This window comes from Amblyomma americanum, chromosome 1, assembly GCF_052857255.1.
Source record: "Amblyomma americanum isolate KBUSLIRL-KWMA chromosome 1, ASM5285725v1, whole genome shotgun sequence".
Lineage (NCBI taxonomy): Eukaryota > Metazoa > Arthropoda > Arachnida > Ixodida > Ixodidae > Amblyomma > Amblyomma americanum.
The window spans coordinates 272,306,501-272,328,568 of record NC_135497.1 but is presented as its reverse complement, the minus strand read 5'-3'; the positions used below and the strand labels follow the sequence as shown (position 1 = coordinate 272,328,568).

The following is a 22,068-nucleotide window of genomic DNA, read 5'->3' as shown; positions in this document are numbered from 1 at the left end:
CATTTTGATGATTTCACTCTAAGGAACGCTTTCTCTTGTTGGAGGCTGAGTGGGCGTCAAATGAACGAACCAGATAGTATCTTCAGAATCGGATTAAGCCGCGCAATTTTTAAGCATCAGCAGCGCATATCCGCGGTACCGGCACGCGGTGAGTCGTAGTTGAACACATGCCTGACGTGCTTGATGCCGAAGCGTTTAGGAATAGGCAGAGTATCACCACATGTGCGGCGCCGAGAAGCCGAAGGTCTGTGACTCCGTCGTCACCGTTTCCTGCCTCGATTCCCGGCCGCCTTTACAGCCTCGTGGTACTCCCAAGACGACCGCGAGCAGCAGTACGGAGTTGTGGATGAAGTCCGCTCCAGCGGCTGCTTGGCCGGAACTATGGCGGCCCCCTGGATGTGGCAGCCGTTGAAGCGCAGTGCCTGGTGGTGGTGCTCCGCCGTTGTGCCGCTGCGTATGAGTGCATGCAGCCTTAAGAATGGAGCCGTGGGCACACTTTTGTGCGTACTCGGCCGTCTCGATCTAAAACCTCATCGCCCACGACGAGCATCCCGGATGCAGAGCGTGCCAGCAGCTGCTTCGCCAGAACTGTCGTGTGGCCGCCAGGATGGCCGCCACAGAGGCGCAGGGGATGGTGGTGTTCTGCCGTTGTGCCGCCGTAGGGGAGCGCAGACTTCAGCATGGAGTCGTGGGCACACTTCCGCAAGCCATCAGCGGTCTGGATGGAAAGCTCGCGCGTAAGGATGCCGTCACCGCTACAGGTAACTGCTCCAGCTGGTGCGTAGGTCGCGACGAGTCACTGTCGCTCAGCAGCGCGGATTTAGCCGACGCGCCGGACTCTTGTCTGGGCACGAGTGGATAGGTGGCTGGCGCTTGGGCGTGGGGTGCTTGGCGCCCCGCAGGCTTAGGAGGAGCTTGGAACACAGGTCCCTGCACGAAAGGCTCACATAGGGCCTGAAAAACCGTCGGTTCCTCACTTCTACCTCAAAGTTCTCCAGCCTGACGAAGTTCTTGCCCGCAGGACAAAGCTTTGATCGAAGCTTTGATAACGATTAAAGGGGCCCAGAAGGGGGCTCTCAATAAGCTTGCGATATGTCTGAGATGTTAAAGACGCCGCTTCATGATTATCGTCCAGCAAGGAATATTTTAATGCGTTTTGTGGAAGCTGAGTTATGTTGCAAGACAAAATTTAAACTTCCGCGTCTTGGCGCCTTTCCCTCTCCTCTCGCACGCCAAAACACCAAAGAATTTCCCGCTCGCTTCTGAGGTCTCGTACGCGGCATGGACTCTCGGTGGCCTGTACACTTCTCAGTGCAAGTATTTTAAAGCCAAGTTCAAACCCCTTTCTGCGGCCCTTTAAAGTCCACGTCAGCTTCTGTTACCAGCTCCCGATGGCAAAAATTTGAATGCTGCCACCCTGACAAAAACATGCAATTTTGGTGGCTTGGTCTACCCAGCATTGAGCCTCTTCAACTTTATCAGTCAGCTGAGGACGTTTTCACAGGACGTTTAAGCTCTGGAGGACTGCATCACGACAACATCATGGATGTGCTTGCTCTTCTGAACAAGCAACGCATGAACCGCATTAGATGCGATCAGCACTTCAAGGAGCTCATCTCAAATTTGACATCTTTTGACCAGAATACATTTTTTTGTCTAAGGTCTCGACAAGTCTCGTGACATCGCCCGAAGGAAAGCACAGCACCATTTAAAGTTCAGCCGTGTGTAGAAAATTAAGATTCAAGATTTTGTAGAGGACTCAGTGGGCCACTTTATATATAAATAAAATTAGTTGGGTCATCCATATTCGCGTATATTTTTTAAGCGGGGGGAGGGGGGGGGGTTGTCTACTGCTGCCTTACGACTGGGGTCCCATGCACAAAGTTTGCCTGACCTATTGTTGGCGCTTCTCTCAAGTGGAAAGTTGGTATTAGATACATGAACTAGAAATGCACTTTTACTAGGTACAGCCTTTGTCAAGAGCTCAGAGTTCACGGGGTTTGCTTTTATGACGTATAGTGGGGCTCCTGCAGCACTTTTGGTCGTTCAGCCCTTTGGAGGTAACGGGACCAAAAATCTTACCTTCAGGAGGTATGGAATGCTGGAAATGCGTTACGAGTTATGCGGTGCGGCTCGGAAGCGAACGCGGTCGGCTCTAAATTTTTTACAAAGGCTCTACTTGCACTTGTGCTGCAAGTAAGTCCACTAGCTCGCCCTTCTAAACATCAGCGTGCGCTAAAAGACGATAACGAAAGCGTTCCGTGCGACCGCGGCACGCTCCTCGCCGAACCCTGGCCTATTCCCCGTCGTGGGTGTGTGCCATGTCATTAAGGCAACAACATCGCAGTCACTGCATTCCACTAGGCTGTTACGTAATTCCGTGTCGCAGCGCCGTGCAAACTAAACAAGATCACGGATGTACACGAGGGAGCGAGCTCCCGTGTAAATTTCCAGGCATTTCACTTACTGCTACGCATTGTTTTGGAGTTTTTTTATGGGGTGCGTGAGGTCACAGAGCATTTGCATAATTCATTTTACTAAAGAGGAACGATGCATTAATTTGAACATCACACGGGCTTTACGCAGTGACTTCCGTGCGCGGCAGCAAACACGCATTCAAGTGCGGTTGACTGCAGCGCCAACTACTTCCACGCTCAGCGGCATTTCTCCGCGGCGGCTGGTCGCGCCACTCAAAAAAAAAAAAAAACAGTCCAGTACACACTACCTAGGGTGTGACTTTCCCGCAGAGGCAATGGGCCGTTTTTTCTTTTTCCGAAGTCGACGGTGCCTGGGAGTGGTGGTAAACGAACTGATTGCTCAAAACTCCCTGAGACGAGCTCAAACAAGCCGCCAATCCAGAAATCCAACATGGCGGCTTGCGTTCGGCCAGCTGTTCGCAGTCGGTGGCTCGCGCGGTTGTGGTGCTGGCGGGCGTTAGCTGGATTCAAGCTTCGTACATACATACTGGTGATTAAATGTTTTTGCGCTGCTTTCCCGCACAATTTCCTATGTACTTGCGTTGTGTGCTGCGTGTATTTCGACGTTGTGGTGAGGTAGCATGGCGGTGGCGAGCGGCGCGACTGCATGACAGCCGGTTAGGGCGCTCGCTCGAGAAGCAAAAGTGTAAGCAGTTCTGTGCAAACGGTAGTTTATTAAAGAAAACATCAGTATTCGCAATGGATGTATAGAAGTGGTGATTCTGGCATCAGTGGCATGCATACCTCGGCACCATTAGAGGTGGCTCAATCACACTCACGGCGACTTGCACTCGCATCCACTCTTTCACATTCATGTCCCCTCACAAAAACTAACACTCGCAGCCACTCACTCACACTCATGACCACTCGCACAGACAACCACTCATACTCGCATGACCAGTCATACTGACAACCACTTACACTCGCACTCATGACCACTCGCTCTCACAACCACTCACTCATTCATACTCACTCACTATTTTCTTGTTTGCTGTCAACGGAGAGGATGAGGGATTTACTGCCCGCGGAAAACTGCGCTCGTGGTTCCCCTGGCATAGCCTGAGTCAAAGATGGGGTGGTGAGCTGCCTGGGCTCTGTTGGACAGTTTGTACAATTTTCACAGTTTAAGTGCTTGAAGAAAGTGGTCACTTATGCATTTCCATGTCCCGAACCAATGCTACGCAAGTGTGCTCCCGCGCTTGCTGCTGAGACAATGAGTGCTTGTTTAGCGTCAGCAGCTAAGGTGCTCGGACACGTTTTTGAATGGTGTCGATAAACGTGTGCAGAGTTCTCAATGAGTGCGAGACAAGTATCAGCGCAGCGTCCCCCCCCACAACCTCCTCTCACCTAGGCCCCTATGGCCAAAACGGGGCGCAAAAATGAGGAATGATAAAACATGTATTTCAATGTGATAGAATTGCAAAATATAAAAGATATTAAGAGCTGTAGCTTTTACTTTAACGTGTAACATCGACAGAGGAATGTATGGTAGAGGTAAGCAGATGGTTTCTTGACACTCACTGAGTGAACTAGAGAGGGAAAGCCTTAGCGTGCTTGTCAATGACTCAACAAGCGGTCTTGTTTTACCGAGACGACTTGTAGGCCACCCCAACCACCCCAGCCCTCAGTTTCCCATTCTCTTCACATTTTTGGCTATGATGTCTGTCAGAGGGCTTTTCTTCACTGCATTCTCAGTATTGGCACTTTGAAGAGCAGAACTCGACTTCATGATATTTTTAGGTGAAACAAAAACTTGCCCTGGCTTGATTCTTATGAGCTTTCATTCACTCGTACTGCCTTTTTTTGCAATTTTTTCTCAACTGGAAAATTGACAGTACTGAGATACATTCTATTTCAGATCCCTTTTCGGGGTATATAAGACTTCAGTTGGAACTGTACATCAAACCTATCAAAAAGGGTGCGGCCAGATTGGTTGCCACCTCGTATCCACTGCTGAAAATCGCTGCAACATTCCATCACCATCAGCACGAAACAATCATTTCTGGCACAGATTAAAGCATTAAATATTACCATTTTGGATATCTCCTTGGGCGTCAAAGGTGTTACCATGTCTGAAGCTATGCATACAAAACATAAAAACCACAAGGGTGATTTGCGACGCAGGGCTCCTTCAAGTGCATGATAGACACAAGAACCTCCTGAATTACTTAAAAGCACACTTGGCTTTTGCTTTGTTTCCGGGATTGAGCCGAGCTGGTGCATTTCAAGAGCTGGGCCAAGTCGGTATGCTTTTCGCGTAAGTCCAGCCCAATTAAAAGAATACAGCCGGAGCAGAGCTCTACAATGTGCACACCCGGGCACAGAAAAAACATAAGCGTCCACTGCAGTACTCGAGATCCCACCTTACGCTCGTTTTTGCCAAGAACCAGACAGTTGTTGTTTGAGAAGCACGCATTACAACTCTGTGTGTATGACCGTGTGGGAAGCGTGACAACACACATCTACCTTTTCAGCAGCGGCAATTAAAAATCATTCAAAGGGTCTGATAAAACTCGTAGTTGCTCATTGGACCCGCAAAAGGCCAGCGCCCATGGCAACGGTGAACTAAATTGCGAACAGCAACGAAAGATTCCCGTTCCTGTGCCAGCAGAATCCTCTGTTTCGGTAGTCCAAAGACATCGGCATGATGCCTTATGCTGCCTCGAGCGCCCTTGGTAGTGAATATTGCTTCCCTCAGCTGTCAACAACATGAAGATAGCTGAACGGATATACTGTCATCGTGAAATACATGCGACCAACTTCGCTGTCACGTCCACCCACCACTCACATCCACTCGGCACTCAAGCCCACTCATAGCTCATCTCCACTCACCAGTCATCTCTATTTACACTCGCATCCACTCACACTCATGACCACCCACACTCACGTCCACTCACACTCGCAACTCACTTGCACTCACACTCAAGACAATCAACACTCACATTCACTTACCTTCATAGACGTGAGTGTGAGTGAGACGATATGAGTGCACTCATGAGTGAGTGCACGGAACTACGGGGGCATGGCAATATTAGTGACCGCCATGCTAAACAATCAAAATTTAAAAATGCCAGTATGGTTCAACAAGATACCGTACTATCAAGGTAAGTATTTCATATATAAGCAAATGTGACATCAATCAATATATGTTTATACACAATAACTCTGTGAAGATTCAATAAATAGCAATGAAGTAAAATATTTCACATGTATTGAAATATATCGATGTGTGGCAATGAGTATACACATACAGAGTGCCAGTGAGAGGTTTCAACCTTTGACTCGGGAAAAAAAATTCACAGTGCATAAGTAGACCAAAGACAACATAATATGCTGCAGTGCTATAGCATAGTATACAGACACCAAGAGAAGTTCATATTGGTGAAGTTGCATGCTTCCATTGTTTAGGGCGCTGGCTCGTCTGCTACACGCTATTCAGGTTACTTGTTTTTTGTAGATAAAAAGCGCAGGAAAATATTACCAAGGCAGGTCGAGAAACGACTTTCTAAAAATTCGCAGAACAGTTTTGGCAATTGCTGGCATACAAGAGCAATAACCAGAGGTCATTAATTCAGTTTGCAGTGATGACACACCGGGAGTTAACCCAAATAGTATTGCATCTGCCACAATGTTGGGCGATTTACTAAATGGTAAATTGCAAGTGGTCCGTGTACTGCACAGTGTCCTCGCATGTTGAGACCCCACACAGTCCAATAGAACATGCTGACAACTACTGCTATGTCCCTCATAACCCATGTGTTGCTTCGGGACATGAAACCGCATATGTTACAAATCAAGGAAGAAATTTGCTGCAAAATTTACCAATCAGCAACCCAACAAAATTTTGGCCCACGATCCTTTCTCAGGATACTCCTTCGAATTATTTTTAATGACCATTTAATTCTGAATTGCAAGAGCATTTCAGATGCTTTTAACTCATTCTTTCAGTATGTTTCTCAGCGTCACAGTTTAGTCACTCCATCATTCCTGTATGCCAAATCAGCTTCAATTGATCTGACAGTTTCCTTGGTGAATGTTGTGAATATGATACTGAATTTTGATGTCAACAAATCAAGCGGGCCTGATGGAATCCGCAATGCATTGCTCGTCAGATATTCATTATGGACATCTCGTTATCGACATTTTCTTGTTATTAAATCTTTTAGTTGTGGTATTGGACCCAAGTCCTGGAAATTTGCAAAAGTTCGGCCGTTATTTAAGTCAGGCAATAAGCAACATTTTGAAAACTACAAGCCTATCTCGCTTATTATGTCATTATATAGATTAATGCTTGAGCATATCATCCATACACATCTCGTACGATTTCTTGAATCGAATAACATTTTATCTAATGTTCATCATGGCTTCAGGAGAGGTTTTAACACATCTACCCAATTATCAGAATTCCTGCATGACATTGCTCATAATTTGGAGTGTGGTTGTCAAATTGGCATGCTTTTCATTGATTTTTCAAAACCTTTTGACACTGTGATTCATTCTAAGTTGATGATCAAATTAAATCTTATATTGGAAGAATTCAGCCTTAGTAATCAGGATCTCTAATTTCCTCTCTTAGTGCTTTCAGTTTGTTAACTACAGTTCAGCACAGTCCTTCATCGCCCCCGTAACATCCGGTGTGCCACAAGGCTCGGTCTTACGACCTTCATTATTTCTATTGTATATAAACAACATGCCTTGGAAAATCACATGGAACATTTGCATGCATGCTTGTGATTCTGTTTTATATGACATCATTCACTCTTGAGATGATCATTCTCACATTAATGAATCATTTTCTAGCTTCTGTAGGTGGTGTGGAAGTTGGTAGATGAATATTACCTGCTGTAAATCTGTTGTCATGACATTCAGTACTAGTTCCTCTTCATCAATTTTTTATTAATCTTTTCATAATATACCCCTTCGAAGGGTGTTCGGGTACAAGCATCTAGGAATTATTTTTACCTCCCACTTAACATAATCCATACACACTGACTTCATTTGTAATAGAGCCCTAAAGAATTAGGATGTCATAGACGAACAGTACTGAGGCTCCGAAGGAAACCGGGTTACTAATGTATAAAACCCTAATCTGTCTAATTCTTATCTATGCTTGCTTTGTGTGCAATCCTTGCAAGGTCACTGAGATTAGGAAATCTAAGTCCATCCAAAGGAAATCAGTTCCCTTGATATGTAATAGATATCGCCATAATTTTTTACCCTCTTCTGCCTTCACTCATTACAAATAACTACCCTTGCCAATCCCCCCCCCCCCCCACCATCCCAGCAACCAGGATCGTTGAAATTTCCACACTGTGTCATTCATTTGCAATACCGACTCTCAAGCGACAGGTACATCATGAGTGCGATATAGCACCGTCAACAAGAAGTTATCATAATCTTAATCTTTCACCTTACACTACTCGCACTAATGTGTTTAAACGCAGTTCCTTTCTGTGCACTATTGAACATCGGAATACACTGCCCGGTCCATTGTGTTTCCTCTCAATAGACAGATTTATACAGGCCATAACTGATTTATAATCTATTTACTGTACCAATGCTCCCAATTGGTGTAGTGTTCCCTATGTTTTCAACTTTGCTGTTTTAATTTTTACTACCATGTCTTTTGATTTGAATCTATACCTCCACTGCTGTAATAGCCTCTGTAGGGGCTGCAGTATGTCCAAATAAATAAATAAATAAATAAATCGCTAATACAGCCGCTTTAAATAGCACTTCATCATAGTTTGAGCATGCTTGTTTCCCACGCTGCTTCTTTCCCACGTCAGCCAAGTCACATCTTATGCGCACACCCTTCTTAATTGTTCCAGAGCCGAACACATGATCCAGTCTGTTTTTGCTGCCTGCGGATTCCAGACATCGCTAATTTTCCCAACAGCACAATACAGTGCAACAGTCATGACCAGTGGTTGGAAAATTATATACCACAAAAGCCTTGGGTTCTGCAGAGTACTTTTTTGATTTTATGAGCAGCTGAAGGCATGCATGTCTCAACATTAAGTTTCACAACTTTATTTTTACACTAATCATGATATAACAGCTCATAGAGACTGATTTCAGTATACAGCCAGTCATTCTTAATTGAATTCTCGAATTTCTTGAGAGGATGTATGGCTATTTGCTTGAACAGCAAGAAAAGGAAGCAGCACGGTGTTCTCTGGCACCTTTTTTAAGCTGTTAGCATTTGCCAACAATAAGTTAAATCAAAACCCCTTGTCATAGCAATGCTCAGACTAACAAGGCACACAAGGCTTCCAAAAAGCAGCCTAGATTTTGTAAAAAGAAGTAACGCAGCAAAAGCAATCAGTGCCATATATGTGCAACCAGAGCAGAATTATAAACAAATATATAAACTATAAACATAAAATAAATAACACAACAAAAATTCAAGAGAGGGCACATAAGCAGTAGGCAGAAATAAAAAACCAAATATTTTAATCATATACTAACACAATGCATCATGAATATCAACAGTTAATTTACCCTTTTTTCAGGTGGGAACACTCTGTTTCAACTTTGTATCTATGCTTCTGTTGACGAATATGATGTACCCATGTAGCCTTGTATGGCAGAGTAATTTTAAAAATTTCGAACTGCAGGCTGCGGAACAGAAAATACATTCCCAGTTTGGCATCCTTTCAACCAGATTATTACACACATTTGGTATGTGGGCACAATACATGAATTCTTGTCTGAAGAGGGAATCAATTCCTCGCTGAAATAGTCCATTGGTTCGAACTGGAATTCCATCTGGTGTCAACTGAAACCAATTGGAGTTACTGGGTTCTAATTATCCGCAGCTTGTCCTGCTGGTTTTGGCAACTGATGTTAACTGGAACCAGTTGGAGTCACTGGGTTCCAGTTGGCTGCAGCTTGTCCAACTGTATATCTGCAATTGGTTCTTGAGATTCCAATTGGGCATTCCAGTGGGTTACAGAAGTTTCAGGTGGTCGGTGTCATAGCTACATAGTGCTCATTATTCACATGCAACAGTGAACTAAAAAGGTTTCTGTTAGAAAGATATTAGCGGCTTTACCTGCTGAATTGTTTTCATCATTTCCACCACCAGAACGGGTGTGAGTATATGAAATAATTTCGCTCAACAAACAAGCGTCACTTGCTCCAGCAGGAGAGTCCCATTAATGGAGTATACAAGTGGAAGCAAAAGTGTGTTCTGTGGATATGTGTTGAGCTTATGCTCCTTGTGTGTTTGTTTGGCTTCACATCCCTAACACGCTGCAATTAATTTCCCTCTAAATTGTTGGCACAAGGCAGAATGTTCCCCAATGGTCCTAGTAAAAAGATATAATTGGTTCCAGTTGGAACCAATCGGTTTTTGAACTGGCCCCAATTGGAATAATTCCAGTTGGAACCAGTGGACTTTTTCTGCTTAGTTCCTCTATATAATAGACATTCTTCAGAGGTTGCGGCAGGTCCTCAGATCAAAAAAGCTCTTCACAAGAGTGCTAGCGACATGGTACACATTTCCATATACTTTACGAGGGGCATGTTGTGAAGACCATTGCACTTCATATGAATTGGAGCCTTGCGGCCTGCTGTGGCCTGTGGTTGGTGTGCTGGTTCATGACAACAATGTGGCAACAATCTCCAAGCTGATGAGTAATGCATTTGTAGTCACTTTGCAGTCTCCTTCAAAAAGTTTGAAAACTTGGCCAATCCAGATATGTTTTAGAGTGGCAACGGATTGGTGCAGATTGAGTGTCTCATTACAGCCTTTTTTTTTACGAATAATTACTTAAAAGGTTTGCAAAGGCTCTTGAAGCCATTAACAAGTGAAATGATGAGTAAATTCAATTCTTTTTAGATAGTCCACGGCAGGAGCAAGGCTTTGATTGTAATCTGCCAACCGTTGATGGAGTGCACTTGCTTGTCCAGAGCGCAACCAAAACACCACTGGTCAATCCTATTTAACGGGACACCCAAAGAAGACATGGTGTTTGAAGCCCTCAAAATCTGCGCACCACAACCATTTGCACGGCTTTTTCAGGGATGAACTGTTCAGGCTGTCAAAAAGTTACCCGCCCTTTCTGCAAACTCTGCTGTAAATTTGGCATGAACAGGAACCCCTGAATGGTGATGAGAGTGATAAGTGCCATAGACACGGACTTCCTGAACACTTGTGTGGCATACTTAACTCTCATGTCAGCGAAGGGCATCCTGCAAATGCGTTGTTCTTTAGTTTCATTGCCAATGTGTTTTTGAAATGTTCATTTGGTGTGTTCCAATATAGTTCGTGGATAGGATGGATGAACATTGTTGGTAGGCTGACATCGTTCGACTCTTGATCACAGATGACTGCTATCACCAAATGACGTTTTGTTTCAAGGCACTGATTTAAATCTAATAGCAGCCTGCATGTTGCAAGAGCTGACGATTCCTTGTGGGCTGCCGCAGAGCCTACTGCCTGAATCCAAGTTCTTGATATGCCAGACGCTGCCATAACAAGAGCTGTGTTTGCCATACGAGAAGTTGTATTCCCGTCATCTATGAAACCAATTACAATATCTTCTGACTGATCATACATCAAATCTCTTTTCAAGGTTATTACACTGAGTAAAAGAAACATGCTTTGTCTTGCAGTGGCCAATCTTTTGTTATTGATTCTAATGCGTTCATGGCACCTGGAGTGATACAAGGTTTCATTGGGATGTCTGCCAGGCAGCGCCTCAGCATTGTTACATGTGGCAAATGAATCATTTCTCTGAATAATCGATAAGATTTTGGGGAATGAAAAGACATACTGAGAGCAAATTCCTTGATTTGTTTTTATCAGTGCTTTTTGGATTTTGAAAAAGAACAGAGCCTGATCTGAAAAAAACATCTCGTAGCAAATGCGGTTAACGCTTGTTTAGAGCCTCCTGATGTGTTACTCGCCTTGTCTTGTGCCTTTTTTTTAATCCGGCCAAGTGCTTTTCTGTATCTGTCGCTTCGAGACTCTTAGTCCGATTAAGGATTTGAGGTGTGCATGCAGATGTCGTCTCCTCCCTCTTCTTTTTGGTGTTACCGGTGCAGGTGTCACCATTGCCTGTCCAACGCTGCCCTTTCTGGCACCACTGGGCCAGCTTCAGCTGCAAAAAATATGAAAGCAAACAGACATCTAAAGAAAACAAGGATACAACTCTTGCAATGTATTGGTTTTTGTATTAGTTCGTGCTCAGCTATATAAGCGAAATTTACAAAAATGCGACTGTGGCACATTATATTTTCTCATGTGTCTCGTTCAGCTGCTACACACTCATTTAGATGCACAACATCAAATCTGATGGTGCTATGTCCAATGCAGACTGTGGAGAGGCATGCCACACCCACCTTCAGCTTAGGCTGCTTTTGTTAGCTGCAGCTGGGGAGTGTTGTAACAAGTGCAGGTGGCAGGGGGAGGGATGCCTCTCTACAATTCAACTGGCTATGCATCACCTGTTTTCATTCACTACTGAACTGGGCTTTCCCTTCTCAATGTGCCTGTCTGGCAGATTAATGCGATAGCTACGCTGTCCTCGTGCATTTCTCTCGTCCGCTATGCCAGAAAGTTGACGACTGACATTCATGTAAACATAGCTGCGACACAACTGGCATCATCAGTGTTCTATATGTGTTGCATTATCAGCAAATTAAGAACTTTGAATTTACAGCGCTGTGTCTGAACAATGTGTAGATTTCATGAAATGCATGAATTATGCAAATATGGTCAAGAAATAATTTTTGCATTAAAGTTAAACTTATAGACTACTACAGACCTGTCAATATCCATCACAAAAATATCAAGGTGACCGGTCCACAGTTTTTTATACAGATGGAAGATGAGCATTTTTCAATAAATTCTCGTGTTTTGTTGGTGCACATAGCATCACATAATAAAGTGAGTCCCATGGTGCTGTTGTGGGCATCTGATGGGTGTGCTTGGGATAGCACACCTGTTGAAAAAGAACAAATACACTGTAGGAGGCTTGAAACCAGGTGTTTCAATGCTTAGGCGTAATTTTCTTAAACTAGCTTTACAGTGTGTGTGTGAAAAAAAATATTAATGGGGAGGGAGCGATAAGATGGGTACAGAAAAAAAAAAGTGTCCCCGCGCAAAAGGCGCTGCCTCTGCCGTAAAGATCCCGAAGCGCCCTGGGCCACTCCTTCCCCCAACAGGCGGAAGAGCCGCGAAACTACGGAAAAGCCATGACGAACTAGGCGAAACAGTTTCTGAGAGCTCAGGAAAGCAGACACAACAACAAGGCACGAGATAAGAGAGACGTCACGAGATAAGAATACTGCGGCGAGTGCGGTGCCCTCCAGTATATGGTCGATCGTGCGCGCTGATAGCGAGAAGCGTCAGGGACCGCCGGCTCGGAGAGTTCAGGGAAAGTTACAATGCGTAGAGCAGGCGGCAGGTTGTACCATGTGAAAGCGGTGGCTAGAGCGGCGCCACTACGGAACACCTAAAAAAACAACTCCAACGGCCTTTCTGTATGCAACTCACGGCGCGCTTCATTTTGGCTTTCTAACGCGCCGCGCCAACCTTCTGGCGTTAGTGAGGCCTGCGCGATAATTTTGGATGTGACGATCAGACCGCGGCTGCAGAAAACACGGACGTATTATGCATATATGCAAGTACTAAATTCCGAAAAAATTAACCAAACTGAAGACTAATATTGGTCCCTTCCTTTGGCGACGTTATAGGGTGCGAAAGTTGGAATCACCATATACAAATTAGGCTTTCAGGACACGAACACCTGAGGGGATTAGCTCTTTAAAGGCAGTAAGATACTTCAGATTAAGCCAGGCAGTGAGGAACACACACACACAAATGTAAACAAGCAAAGTAACCAACGGTTCCACGCATAAGAATGTCGGGCTATCTCAGACTGTGCAGCACGGCGCCTTATTTTTATCAAACGCGCCTTGCAAAATCAATTAAAGTCGCTGCAGTAAAATGGACCAGGAGAAATTCGTTGTATTCCATCACCGATTTCAAATCGAAACGGTGAACAGCGACAAAAACAAAGGCCCGAAGGACGCTAACGGTTTCGTGAACTTGATACGCAAAGAGGGACATAATAGGCAGGGAATTCATAAATACCTGAGGTGGGCAGGAAGTCTGAAGAAGCGTTGTCCACTGTTGCCGGATGTGTTGCACCACTTTGCGCAACAGTGCGAGTTTGCGCTGCTCCCGTGTGTACGTCGCGTCGGCAGCGTCGGAAACGTGAAGTTTAGTTTCTCCTACTTTCGCTCGCGCAGTCGTCTGCAGCTGCACTGCTCGCGGCGACACTAGCGGCGCGGAAGCGATGCGTCATCTTCGCAAACCATTTCTTTGATGTCTTATTTAATAATGCTTATGGCTAATTACGATTTATTTCTTGAGCATGTTTTTATTGTCTGTCATGGTCAAGAAATGTTACTTTTATTAAGCATAACATCAGCAGCGTCTCCCGCCGCTATAAAGATCGCTGTAATCGTTTCGACCAGGGCGGCACAGACGGCACGGACGCGCAACTTGCGAAATGCTGCCTGATGTCTTTTGGCGATCGCCTGTTGAGCGTCTAGCTCTTAGCTACTCGTCATAGCCTCTCAGGTGCCTGTTGTGTGCCATCTGATATCTATGGACACGTGCATAGCAAATGGCCCACGCTTGCCAGGCTTTCACTATGCTTGCATTTAGCTTCAGATTGGCCTGGGTAGACTTTACCAAGTTCTAGCGGATTTGGGTAGGCGTCAACCTGCAATTAGCGCCAGATCGACTCCTCCTTTTTACTGAGTTTGGGGTCCGCATCTGAGCATTCCTACATAATTAATTATAGCACTGTGTGATTTCTCGGTAGGTGGTCATCCTATCCTTTCCTGACGATAAGTGTTCTGTTCAAGGAGGGGGTCTGAGATTGCCCGGAAAGGTATACGTCGTTTTGCGAGCTCGCTGGCTCCTTCATTTCCCCTGAGGGCCTGGTGTGCCGGAGTGCATATTAGTAAAATCTGGCGCTCCATTGGATTGTTTATGAGGATTCAGACCGCCTCAGCTTAGATGCGAACCCCGTTCTAATTATTTATCGCGCTTTTGGACAAAAACAAGAAACGCTTGCACTTCGGTGCCCGTCTCACATACTTCGAAATGTGCTCTCGCCCTTGACGCGACCAGTCGAGGCGTTCGGCGATAGTTTTCTGTTCGGCAGAGCACCGATTGCAGCGCCCTTACTGCTGTGTACTGTAACTAATGGCCGTACTACTTTTTTATACTTTTGTCCAGGTAATATGTCGCTCCTCTATAAGGCATGTATAGTAACACATACATATACAAGAACACGCATGCGTGCGTGCGTGCCCACGCACAGCATGCGCACTCTCTCTCACACGCGCTCTCTCCCTCACGCACACTGAATCTCATTTTCCCTGTTTAACAAACACCAACCGCGATGGCTCAGTGGTGAGAGCGCTCGGCTACTGATCCGGAATTGCTGGGGTCGAACCCGATCGCGCTGGCTGCGTTTAGAGGGAGGCGAATTGCTAAGGCTGCTTGCGCTGTGCGATGTCAGTGCACGTTAAAGATCCTCAGGTGGTCGAAGTTATGTCATAGCCCTCCACTACGGCACCTCTTCTTTCACTCCCTCCTATACCCCTTTCCTTACGGCGTGGCTCAGGTATCGGCAGATATGCGAGACATACTGCGCCATTTCCTTTCCCCAAAACAAATTTTTAAATTTTCCGTTTAGCCAACGGAAAAATTACTACGACGACGAAACCGTTGCATTCAACCTAGCGGGTGTCACAACTTATATCCCCCTCGTGCTGAAAATGAAAAGCCCACTTGGGGCTCTTTTCGAGATTTGAAGGCGCAGGCTTCTTTCATACGCCTTCCACCCCGGCGGGCCGACAATGGGAGTCAAAATTACCACCTCCCGCAGCCGAGCCGAGGGCTGTAACTTATGGCCAGGGTCGAAAAAATTCAGATGCATTTCACCCCGGAAAAGACGAGCATCAGGACGGGAGAACTCTCTTACCCATTAACAAAACCGGTGGGTGCACTACGGCACCGACGATGGGGCCCAGCACTTCTCGAATGCGAGGCAAATGCTCTACCACGAGGCCACAGCAGGACAGAACTAGTGCAGGTCAAAGGTGAAAGAAGAGATCGGAAAAGAAATCCATAGACACAGCGTTCACTACAAACTAAACGTTTATTAAATCAGAAAACATATAGCTACAAACATCAACATAATTATGCGAATCACCGAACGACAACAGTAAAAAAACAGCAAAACAATACACGTCATACAGTGCAATCAAAATTAAGCAACGCAAGTTTTAAGCCTTGCCAATGTTTTTCGCACGACTGGTGGGGCACTAACAGTCCACACACATCATCGGTATTAAATCGCAATATGTTCGTTTCCAGCGCGCCTATCGTGCTCAACGTCCTTGATGCCCGAGTGTCGAGCAGCCTCCATGATCACCGAGATGGGCGACGCCAGAAACGTTGCAGGCCGCGATCTTGCGCCACCGCCTTCGGACACTATGCCCAGCCGCCTAGACTGGGTCATGGAACTGGGTCATGGGTCACGGCTACAGCACCTGTGCCAGCTGGCAGGAAGAGTCTGGTGAGGCGCTGTCGCTGGGCGGCGTCAATGCGACGGTCGTGATGGACCCAGCCTGGGCACGAGCCATGGCGTTCCTGTTGGCCATGGGAGCCTTGACAGCGTACGCCTGGACGGGCGGCTTGGCTTGCATGGAGCGCCGCAGACTTCGAGAAGCAAGAAGCGCGGGAGCTTCCCTTGAAAAAAAAAAAAAACAAAGTCGAAAAATAAAACGCACATACACACAGCTTTGACGTCAAACAGAACTTTTTTTTTTCAAAATAAAACACATACGCATAAAACATGTAACATAAACGTAGAAACCCCCAAGAACCTGGACAAAAACCCAAGTAATACAGCACATACGAACAGAACACGTACGCATTACGAATACTACGTATACTAGGCTTCCTGGAAAACGCGATAGGCATATATGCAGGGCGTATACTTCGTAATTGATCGGGGTGACAGTCAACCGCGTGCCTTGCCAGCCTGCTTTACCGTCTTATGGTGCGGCGGCTCCAAGACGACCGCGGATAGCATCACGGAGTAGTGGATGAAGCCTGCTGAAGCAGCTGCGGAAGCGCAGTGCCTGGTAGTGCTCCGCTGCTGTGCGCCGTCGCAGAAGACGAATGCATTCTTCAGGATGGAGTCGTGGGCACACTTGCTAGCGTACTGGGCTGTCTGGAGGAGAAGCTTGCGCAACGGCGGTGAGATCGCCGCTACTAGCCTCTGCTCCCGCTGGTACGATAGGTCTGCCGAAGAACTGTCGCTCAGCGGCGTGAATGCAGCGTTCGTGCCGGACCCAGTCGAGACCATGGCAGTGTCGACAGCGTAAGCCTGGGCGGGAATGGGTTTGGCGTACCGAAGACTTCGCAGAAGATGAAAGCGCAGGCACAAGTCCTGAATGCTCACGAACTGTCCGCGAAACCGTGCACCAAACCAGCGTCGTGTTTTGCGACGTTGACGCTCGAGGAACGTAGCAATGGCCGTGTGCGAGATGAATTGCCACGTCAGCTGGCAGCAGTGGTGGCGCCACTCCGCAGGTTGCGGGGATACGTGAATACGTGCAGTGCACAAAATGCATGAAACGCATTGAAGTGTGAACACAATTGATGCAAGCATTATATTTTTTTGTATGCGTTATGTTTGAAATTACATTTTAGTGATATTGGTATTTTCTTAGCCGTCGTTTAAAAAACACAAAGAAAAATGTAGAACTATCCAGTTAGTTTCGCTTTTAGCTACTTCAGCGCATCTGGTGTCTGAAGCAGACAAGACATGGAGACTGCCGCAGGGTGTGGCGGTGGCAGAATTGTCCGAGGCACTGGGAAATGAAGCTGTTTTGTTATCGCAAGTAGTGGTTCGTATCCTGCTCAAGGAAGGAATTTTATGACCTGGATGCCGTTGCCGTGACAACAATAAGACGTTGGCTCTTCTCCGGCCGCTACGGAAAGAATTGGCGCTGCCGTTTGTATTGGCTGGACTGTGATGTTTATAGGACTTTTCTTCCCGTGCAGGCGCTTTTTATTCCCCATCTACTTGCTCCTCAATCTCGTCAGACCCATCAACGACGGTGCGAATTTTCATTAGCCATTCATGCAGTCTTACACGCGGATGTTGCTGGCAATATCATGTTGCCATGCGTATCATATTATAAAAAAATATCTTTCTCTTCTGCCTACGAGACCTAAAGAATCAAATTTTAGGTGTGCGACAAATCCGCTCTAGCGTACTTAAAATTAATTATTTAGACTTTTCTCGCCTCTTGTTCCGGTTTCGATTTCGCGGGTTGTATTTTAAAAGCTATATGAGATATAGAACCGCCGGAAGCCACTTGCTTTCATAAAACACTAGATGGATTTAGAATAGGGGCGGCAAACTTTGCAGCCTCCTATTCGCGCTGGGTGCGGCGTCTTTGTGGAGCGTACTCGCGAGAGATTTAGAATATGAGACCGGAAGGTTCTGAATGTAGTTAGCTGCTCCCAGCGTCATTTCGGTTGAAAAGTAAAATGCAGTGTAGTAATTCTCGCAAATATAAATGTTATTGTGCTTTTATTTACGTCGTCATCAACAAAAACAGTAACAAATAACGAACAACAAATTACGCGCAACTGTGCAATTCAATAGTTTCAAAGTGAACTTTTTTCAGGGATTATTACCAACCTGTTCGAACGTCCCGCACTTTCCGACGTCGATCTCCATGGCAACCAAACAACCCGTTCTCACTTGAGACAAGTAGATTTGCTTCGTTCATCATTTATTCGCTGCGAACGCAAGACACAGCGAAGTGGCAACGGCAAAGAGCGGCCTCGCTTCGACGGGGGACGCTCATCTTGGCAGCCCCTATCTGGCGAAATAGCTGTCGACGCTATTTCGCCGGTTGTGGGTTAGCGCAATGCCTCCTGAGGAAGTTCCTGCGGCGTCAGGGGCTAAGCCTCAAGCAGACAACGCACAATATTTTTCTTACTGCCGTTGCAACGAAATGTCATCGCTGAGAGCTCTTTGTGAGTTTGTTGCCGTGGTTTGTTTGGCAAATGCCTATCATCAGTGACGCATTGAGGACCGCAGTTGTAACTTATCCAAATGAAATTCTCTGCTGCAGGGTTCCCATTCTTTATTTACTTCAAGTCAGCGTAACATGAAGCCGCAGTCGCACCACTGGACGCGATCTCTGGCCGGCTACAGCTGCAGGACAAGCGGTTCACCGTTTCGCCCAACATCGAGCGTTGAAGAGTTCGTGGCATCGTGCTGCATGACCGAAAGCATCGTGAGAAGCCTGTGCACACATGCTTATTGCTGCACACGTGCGAATACCAAATGTGGGCTTTGCGGTCCTGACCTGCGAGAGCAAAGATGTAGCGGCCAATGCAATCATTCTGGGAGATCATTTGCAAAATTTCCTGAAAGCACTGTAAACAAACCACTGCGGCAGAAATGGACGCAGCTGTGAATTCAATATGTACAGTACAATAAACATAGCTTCAAGTTCTCGAAAATTCTTGTATCTGCAGTGAGAGACGATTTCCGCCGGCTTCATCCCAACTGCACATGGCTTCTTCTAACGTGATAGCGTTAATGCTGCCGTTGTACAGAAAATGCAAGTGTACTTTGGTGCCTTATAATGGTTTGCACTCCTGTGGTTTTCGGCTGCATTAGACATTCTACGAGAAATTTGCGTGTGCTTAAACTTGGGGGTGGACATGTACGAGGAATTCCGTGCGACAGGCTTGATATGGAGGCGTCCCTGCTCACCCAACTCAAGAAAGTTCAGTCTGTGTTTCACTTTTTCAGCGCTGCGATTTTGTGCGTACGTATATAAATAATTTGCATCTGTACAGCTTTTGTCTTATTCTGCTTCTGCTTTTTAGGAACCTTTTTTTTTATCAGAGACAGATGTGGGGTGCAGACAGGAATGTTGGCACGGTTTGTGCATCTACATTTCAAAGCGCTTGTGAAGGCGATGTTTCGCGTCCGTGTAGCAATCTAAAACTGGAAACGATTCTTAAAGACAATATTTTTGTCTAACGTTGAAATTACAAAAAAGTGCCTAATTTTAGCGATTGTTTTGTCAGAGGAAATGCGCCCCAGTAAAGGCTTCGGCAGCCTTGCCATCACGTTCACTTCCGCTAATGGGAATGCCCGCGTCGTTTTTTTAAGTGATTGGCGGAGAAGTACGCCTTATCCTTTTCTTATGTCAACTATAAGAGGGTCAACATTCTGCAAATTTCCCCAGCAGTCATGTCTTCGCGTACTCTCAGCTGAGATATGCGCAAAAGGGTACATTTTGAGCAAATTGCCAAAATGCTATTGTTGCTTCAATTAACTGCACGTTTTTCATCCACAGAGTGGTGGCGCTGTTGCCATTCTCCGTCAGGACCAGTCTTATCTCTTTGTTTTCGTACTTGCAGATAGGTCCTCAGCAGTCTAAATAAACAAGCACGCAAGTCTCGCCTGCTGTTTTTGTTCTTAATGGTTCGTTTACAAGTCATTTTGTAAATGCGCACATGGCGCTCAGTTCGGCGACGTTATTATTCTAGCCACAACGTGTAATCGTTTTCTTTCCTTGTTTTTTTCAGGAAAAGAAAAATGATGAGTATCACCGCCTCGCGGAGCAGGCGACAAAAAATACGACGCCACATTGCTTTGCTGCAACATTTTTCTACGCGCCTAAACGATGATACGGGAAGGTTATTTATTATTCAATCGGCACAGCAGAGGTCCGTGACGTAATTGAAGGCGTTAGAACTTTAAGTAGCGCCTGCTGTCGACACCTTGCTTGCCCCTTGGGGACATCAGCCGTGCCTGGGGGTCTGGTTATGATTCGGTTTAGGATATAGTTCTACATCAAGCGCTGCTGATCCTGTGGCCCTTAGGGAAGCGATTCGGTACATCTGTGGGGAAACACCACAAGTGTGGCGTATATTCCCCGACTCAATACGTGCGCTTCAATTTTAGGATGTTTCCTACGCCACACCGCTCGCCAATCTATGGCACTAGACATCACTGAGCTGCTTTCATCTCCTCAAGAAAGGCCACCTTATAGTGCTACAGTGGATCCCTGGGCACTGCGGGCTGGATGGAAATGATAGGGCCGATGGTGAAGCAAAGAACGGCCTCAGCAATGGCCTTGCTCTAGCACGGGCGCCATTTATCTTTGGAACTTCCTTGGGAGGGCGACAGCGAGATACTGGGCCCAGCTGGACGCTCGGCGCATCCGCCTTAAATGGCTAGATCCGGCAATGGCATTTTTTGTTCCGCGTGGAATTCCGCGCCCTCATGCATGCTCGCTGCATAGACTCCGTTTAGAGGTCCCTTTCACGCGCAAGTACTTACATTTAATTCGACTATCAGAGTCTCCAGACTGCTTAATGTGTGTCATAATTCATGGTCGACATACGGCAAAGGAAACCGGCGGATGACCGGCGCTCGCCGCGCTGCGATATCGCTATCGTAATGCTGATTCGCGTGACGCCAAGTCGACGAAGAAAACTGCATGTTTGTGGCGTTCAATGTTAACTCAACATTAGTAGGTACGGTACTGCTGCGGCAGTGCTCTTCATTTCACCAAACAGTAACGCGACACACCGAAAGGAGCCAACTGACATGCCTGCAGAGAAGATGGGTCCCCCTTGAGCTATCCTGGCCCCTTTCGCTGTCAGCAGATGGCGTTTCGATGCAGTTTTCCCGAGCTCCGCCACCGGCCGCATGGTGTATACCACTTTTGCTCACGACTGTACAATAATGATCGCCAACCCATTGTATTCACAGTCAAGAATGACATCCTTATCCTGGGATAGCACCTTCGGCAGGACTCGGTAACTGTGTCTATGCCTGGCAGTGGTGGCAGGACGAGTCGATTGAGGACCATCTGCATGTGTTAGACCGGGTGACTCGTACAGCACAAGCCGTCGAAGCCCTGAACTGAGGGCCCACCCCCTGTTACAGCAAAGCTAACCCCTTCAATCAGTAAGCAGTTTTCCGACTCGAATCGACTCACCTTGGTCTTGTCGCATCGTTTCTCGTCCGCACAGCCTGCGATGCAGGGCAGTAGTAGTCGAAGTTGTCACTTCCGCAGACTGGGTCGTACATGACGCTGGTGCAGTTGCAGTGCGCATTGCGGCCACTCTCCAGATCGGCAAAGGTGCACGAGCCGCGCCATAGGGGTCAGTTCTCGCACTCCGATGGCGCGGAAAAGGTACAGCACATGTGCGCGCGGTGAGTGACTCTCCTCGTTAAGTTTAATTCGACACCGTTTCAGGGACATATCGATCTTGGATTACTAACCTCTTCTAGCCTGAATTTAAGTGCAGGGTCCTAAAGATTTCATGAGCTCAGATAAAACTTTTTCAAGGCCGGTAGCTCATCGGCCTATGTGGACCTTTCTGACGCGGTCATCGCCATGGTGCTCGCGAGACTACTATGTGCTCGCATGTTTCGGGAAGCAGCTAGCATTGAAGCATAGTAATGAAGTACTCTATCGGGAAGTTTTACTGAAGCAC

General features: G+C 46.4%; 3 protein-coding genes across 7 annotated transcripts in view; 1 reads left to right on the top strand and 2 right to left on the bottom strand.

Moving 5' to 3' along the window:
- Positions 1–16,026, top strand: part of LOC144115083 (uncharacterized) — a 263,914-nt gene extending 247,888 nt beyond the window's left edge. For 3 of the 5 annotated variants that reach the window (XR_013311238.1, XR_013311240.1, XR_013311237.1), the window contains one exon: positions 15,889–16,026. The gene's annotated coding sequence lies outside the window, so the exon portion shown is untranslated. Of the gene's footprint in view, positions 1–298; positions 762–15,888 lie in introns of all 5 variants that reach the window. The other 2 variants (XR_013311239.1, XM_077649231.1) reach the window with 2 other exon arrangements.
- Positions 1–22,068, bottom strand: part of LOC144115090 (uncharacterized) — a 62,234-nt gene that overhangs the window by 32,070 nt on the left and 8,096 nt on the right. The gene's annotated exons all lie outside the window — the stretch shown is intronic.
- Positions 16,030–17,206, bottom strand: LOC144115087 (uncharacterized). The gene is made up of 2 exons (XM_077649240.1): positions 16,568–17,206; positions 16,030–16,263 (listed from the first exon to the last, which is right to left on the bottom strand). Exons 1-2 carry the CDS (start codon positions 17,189–17,191, stop codon positions 16,030–16,032), a joined length of 858 nt encoding a protein of 285 aa, XP_077505366.1. The 5' UTR covers positions 17,192–17,206.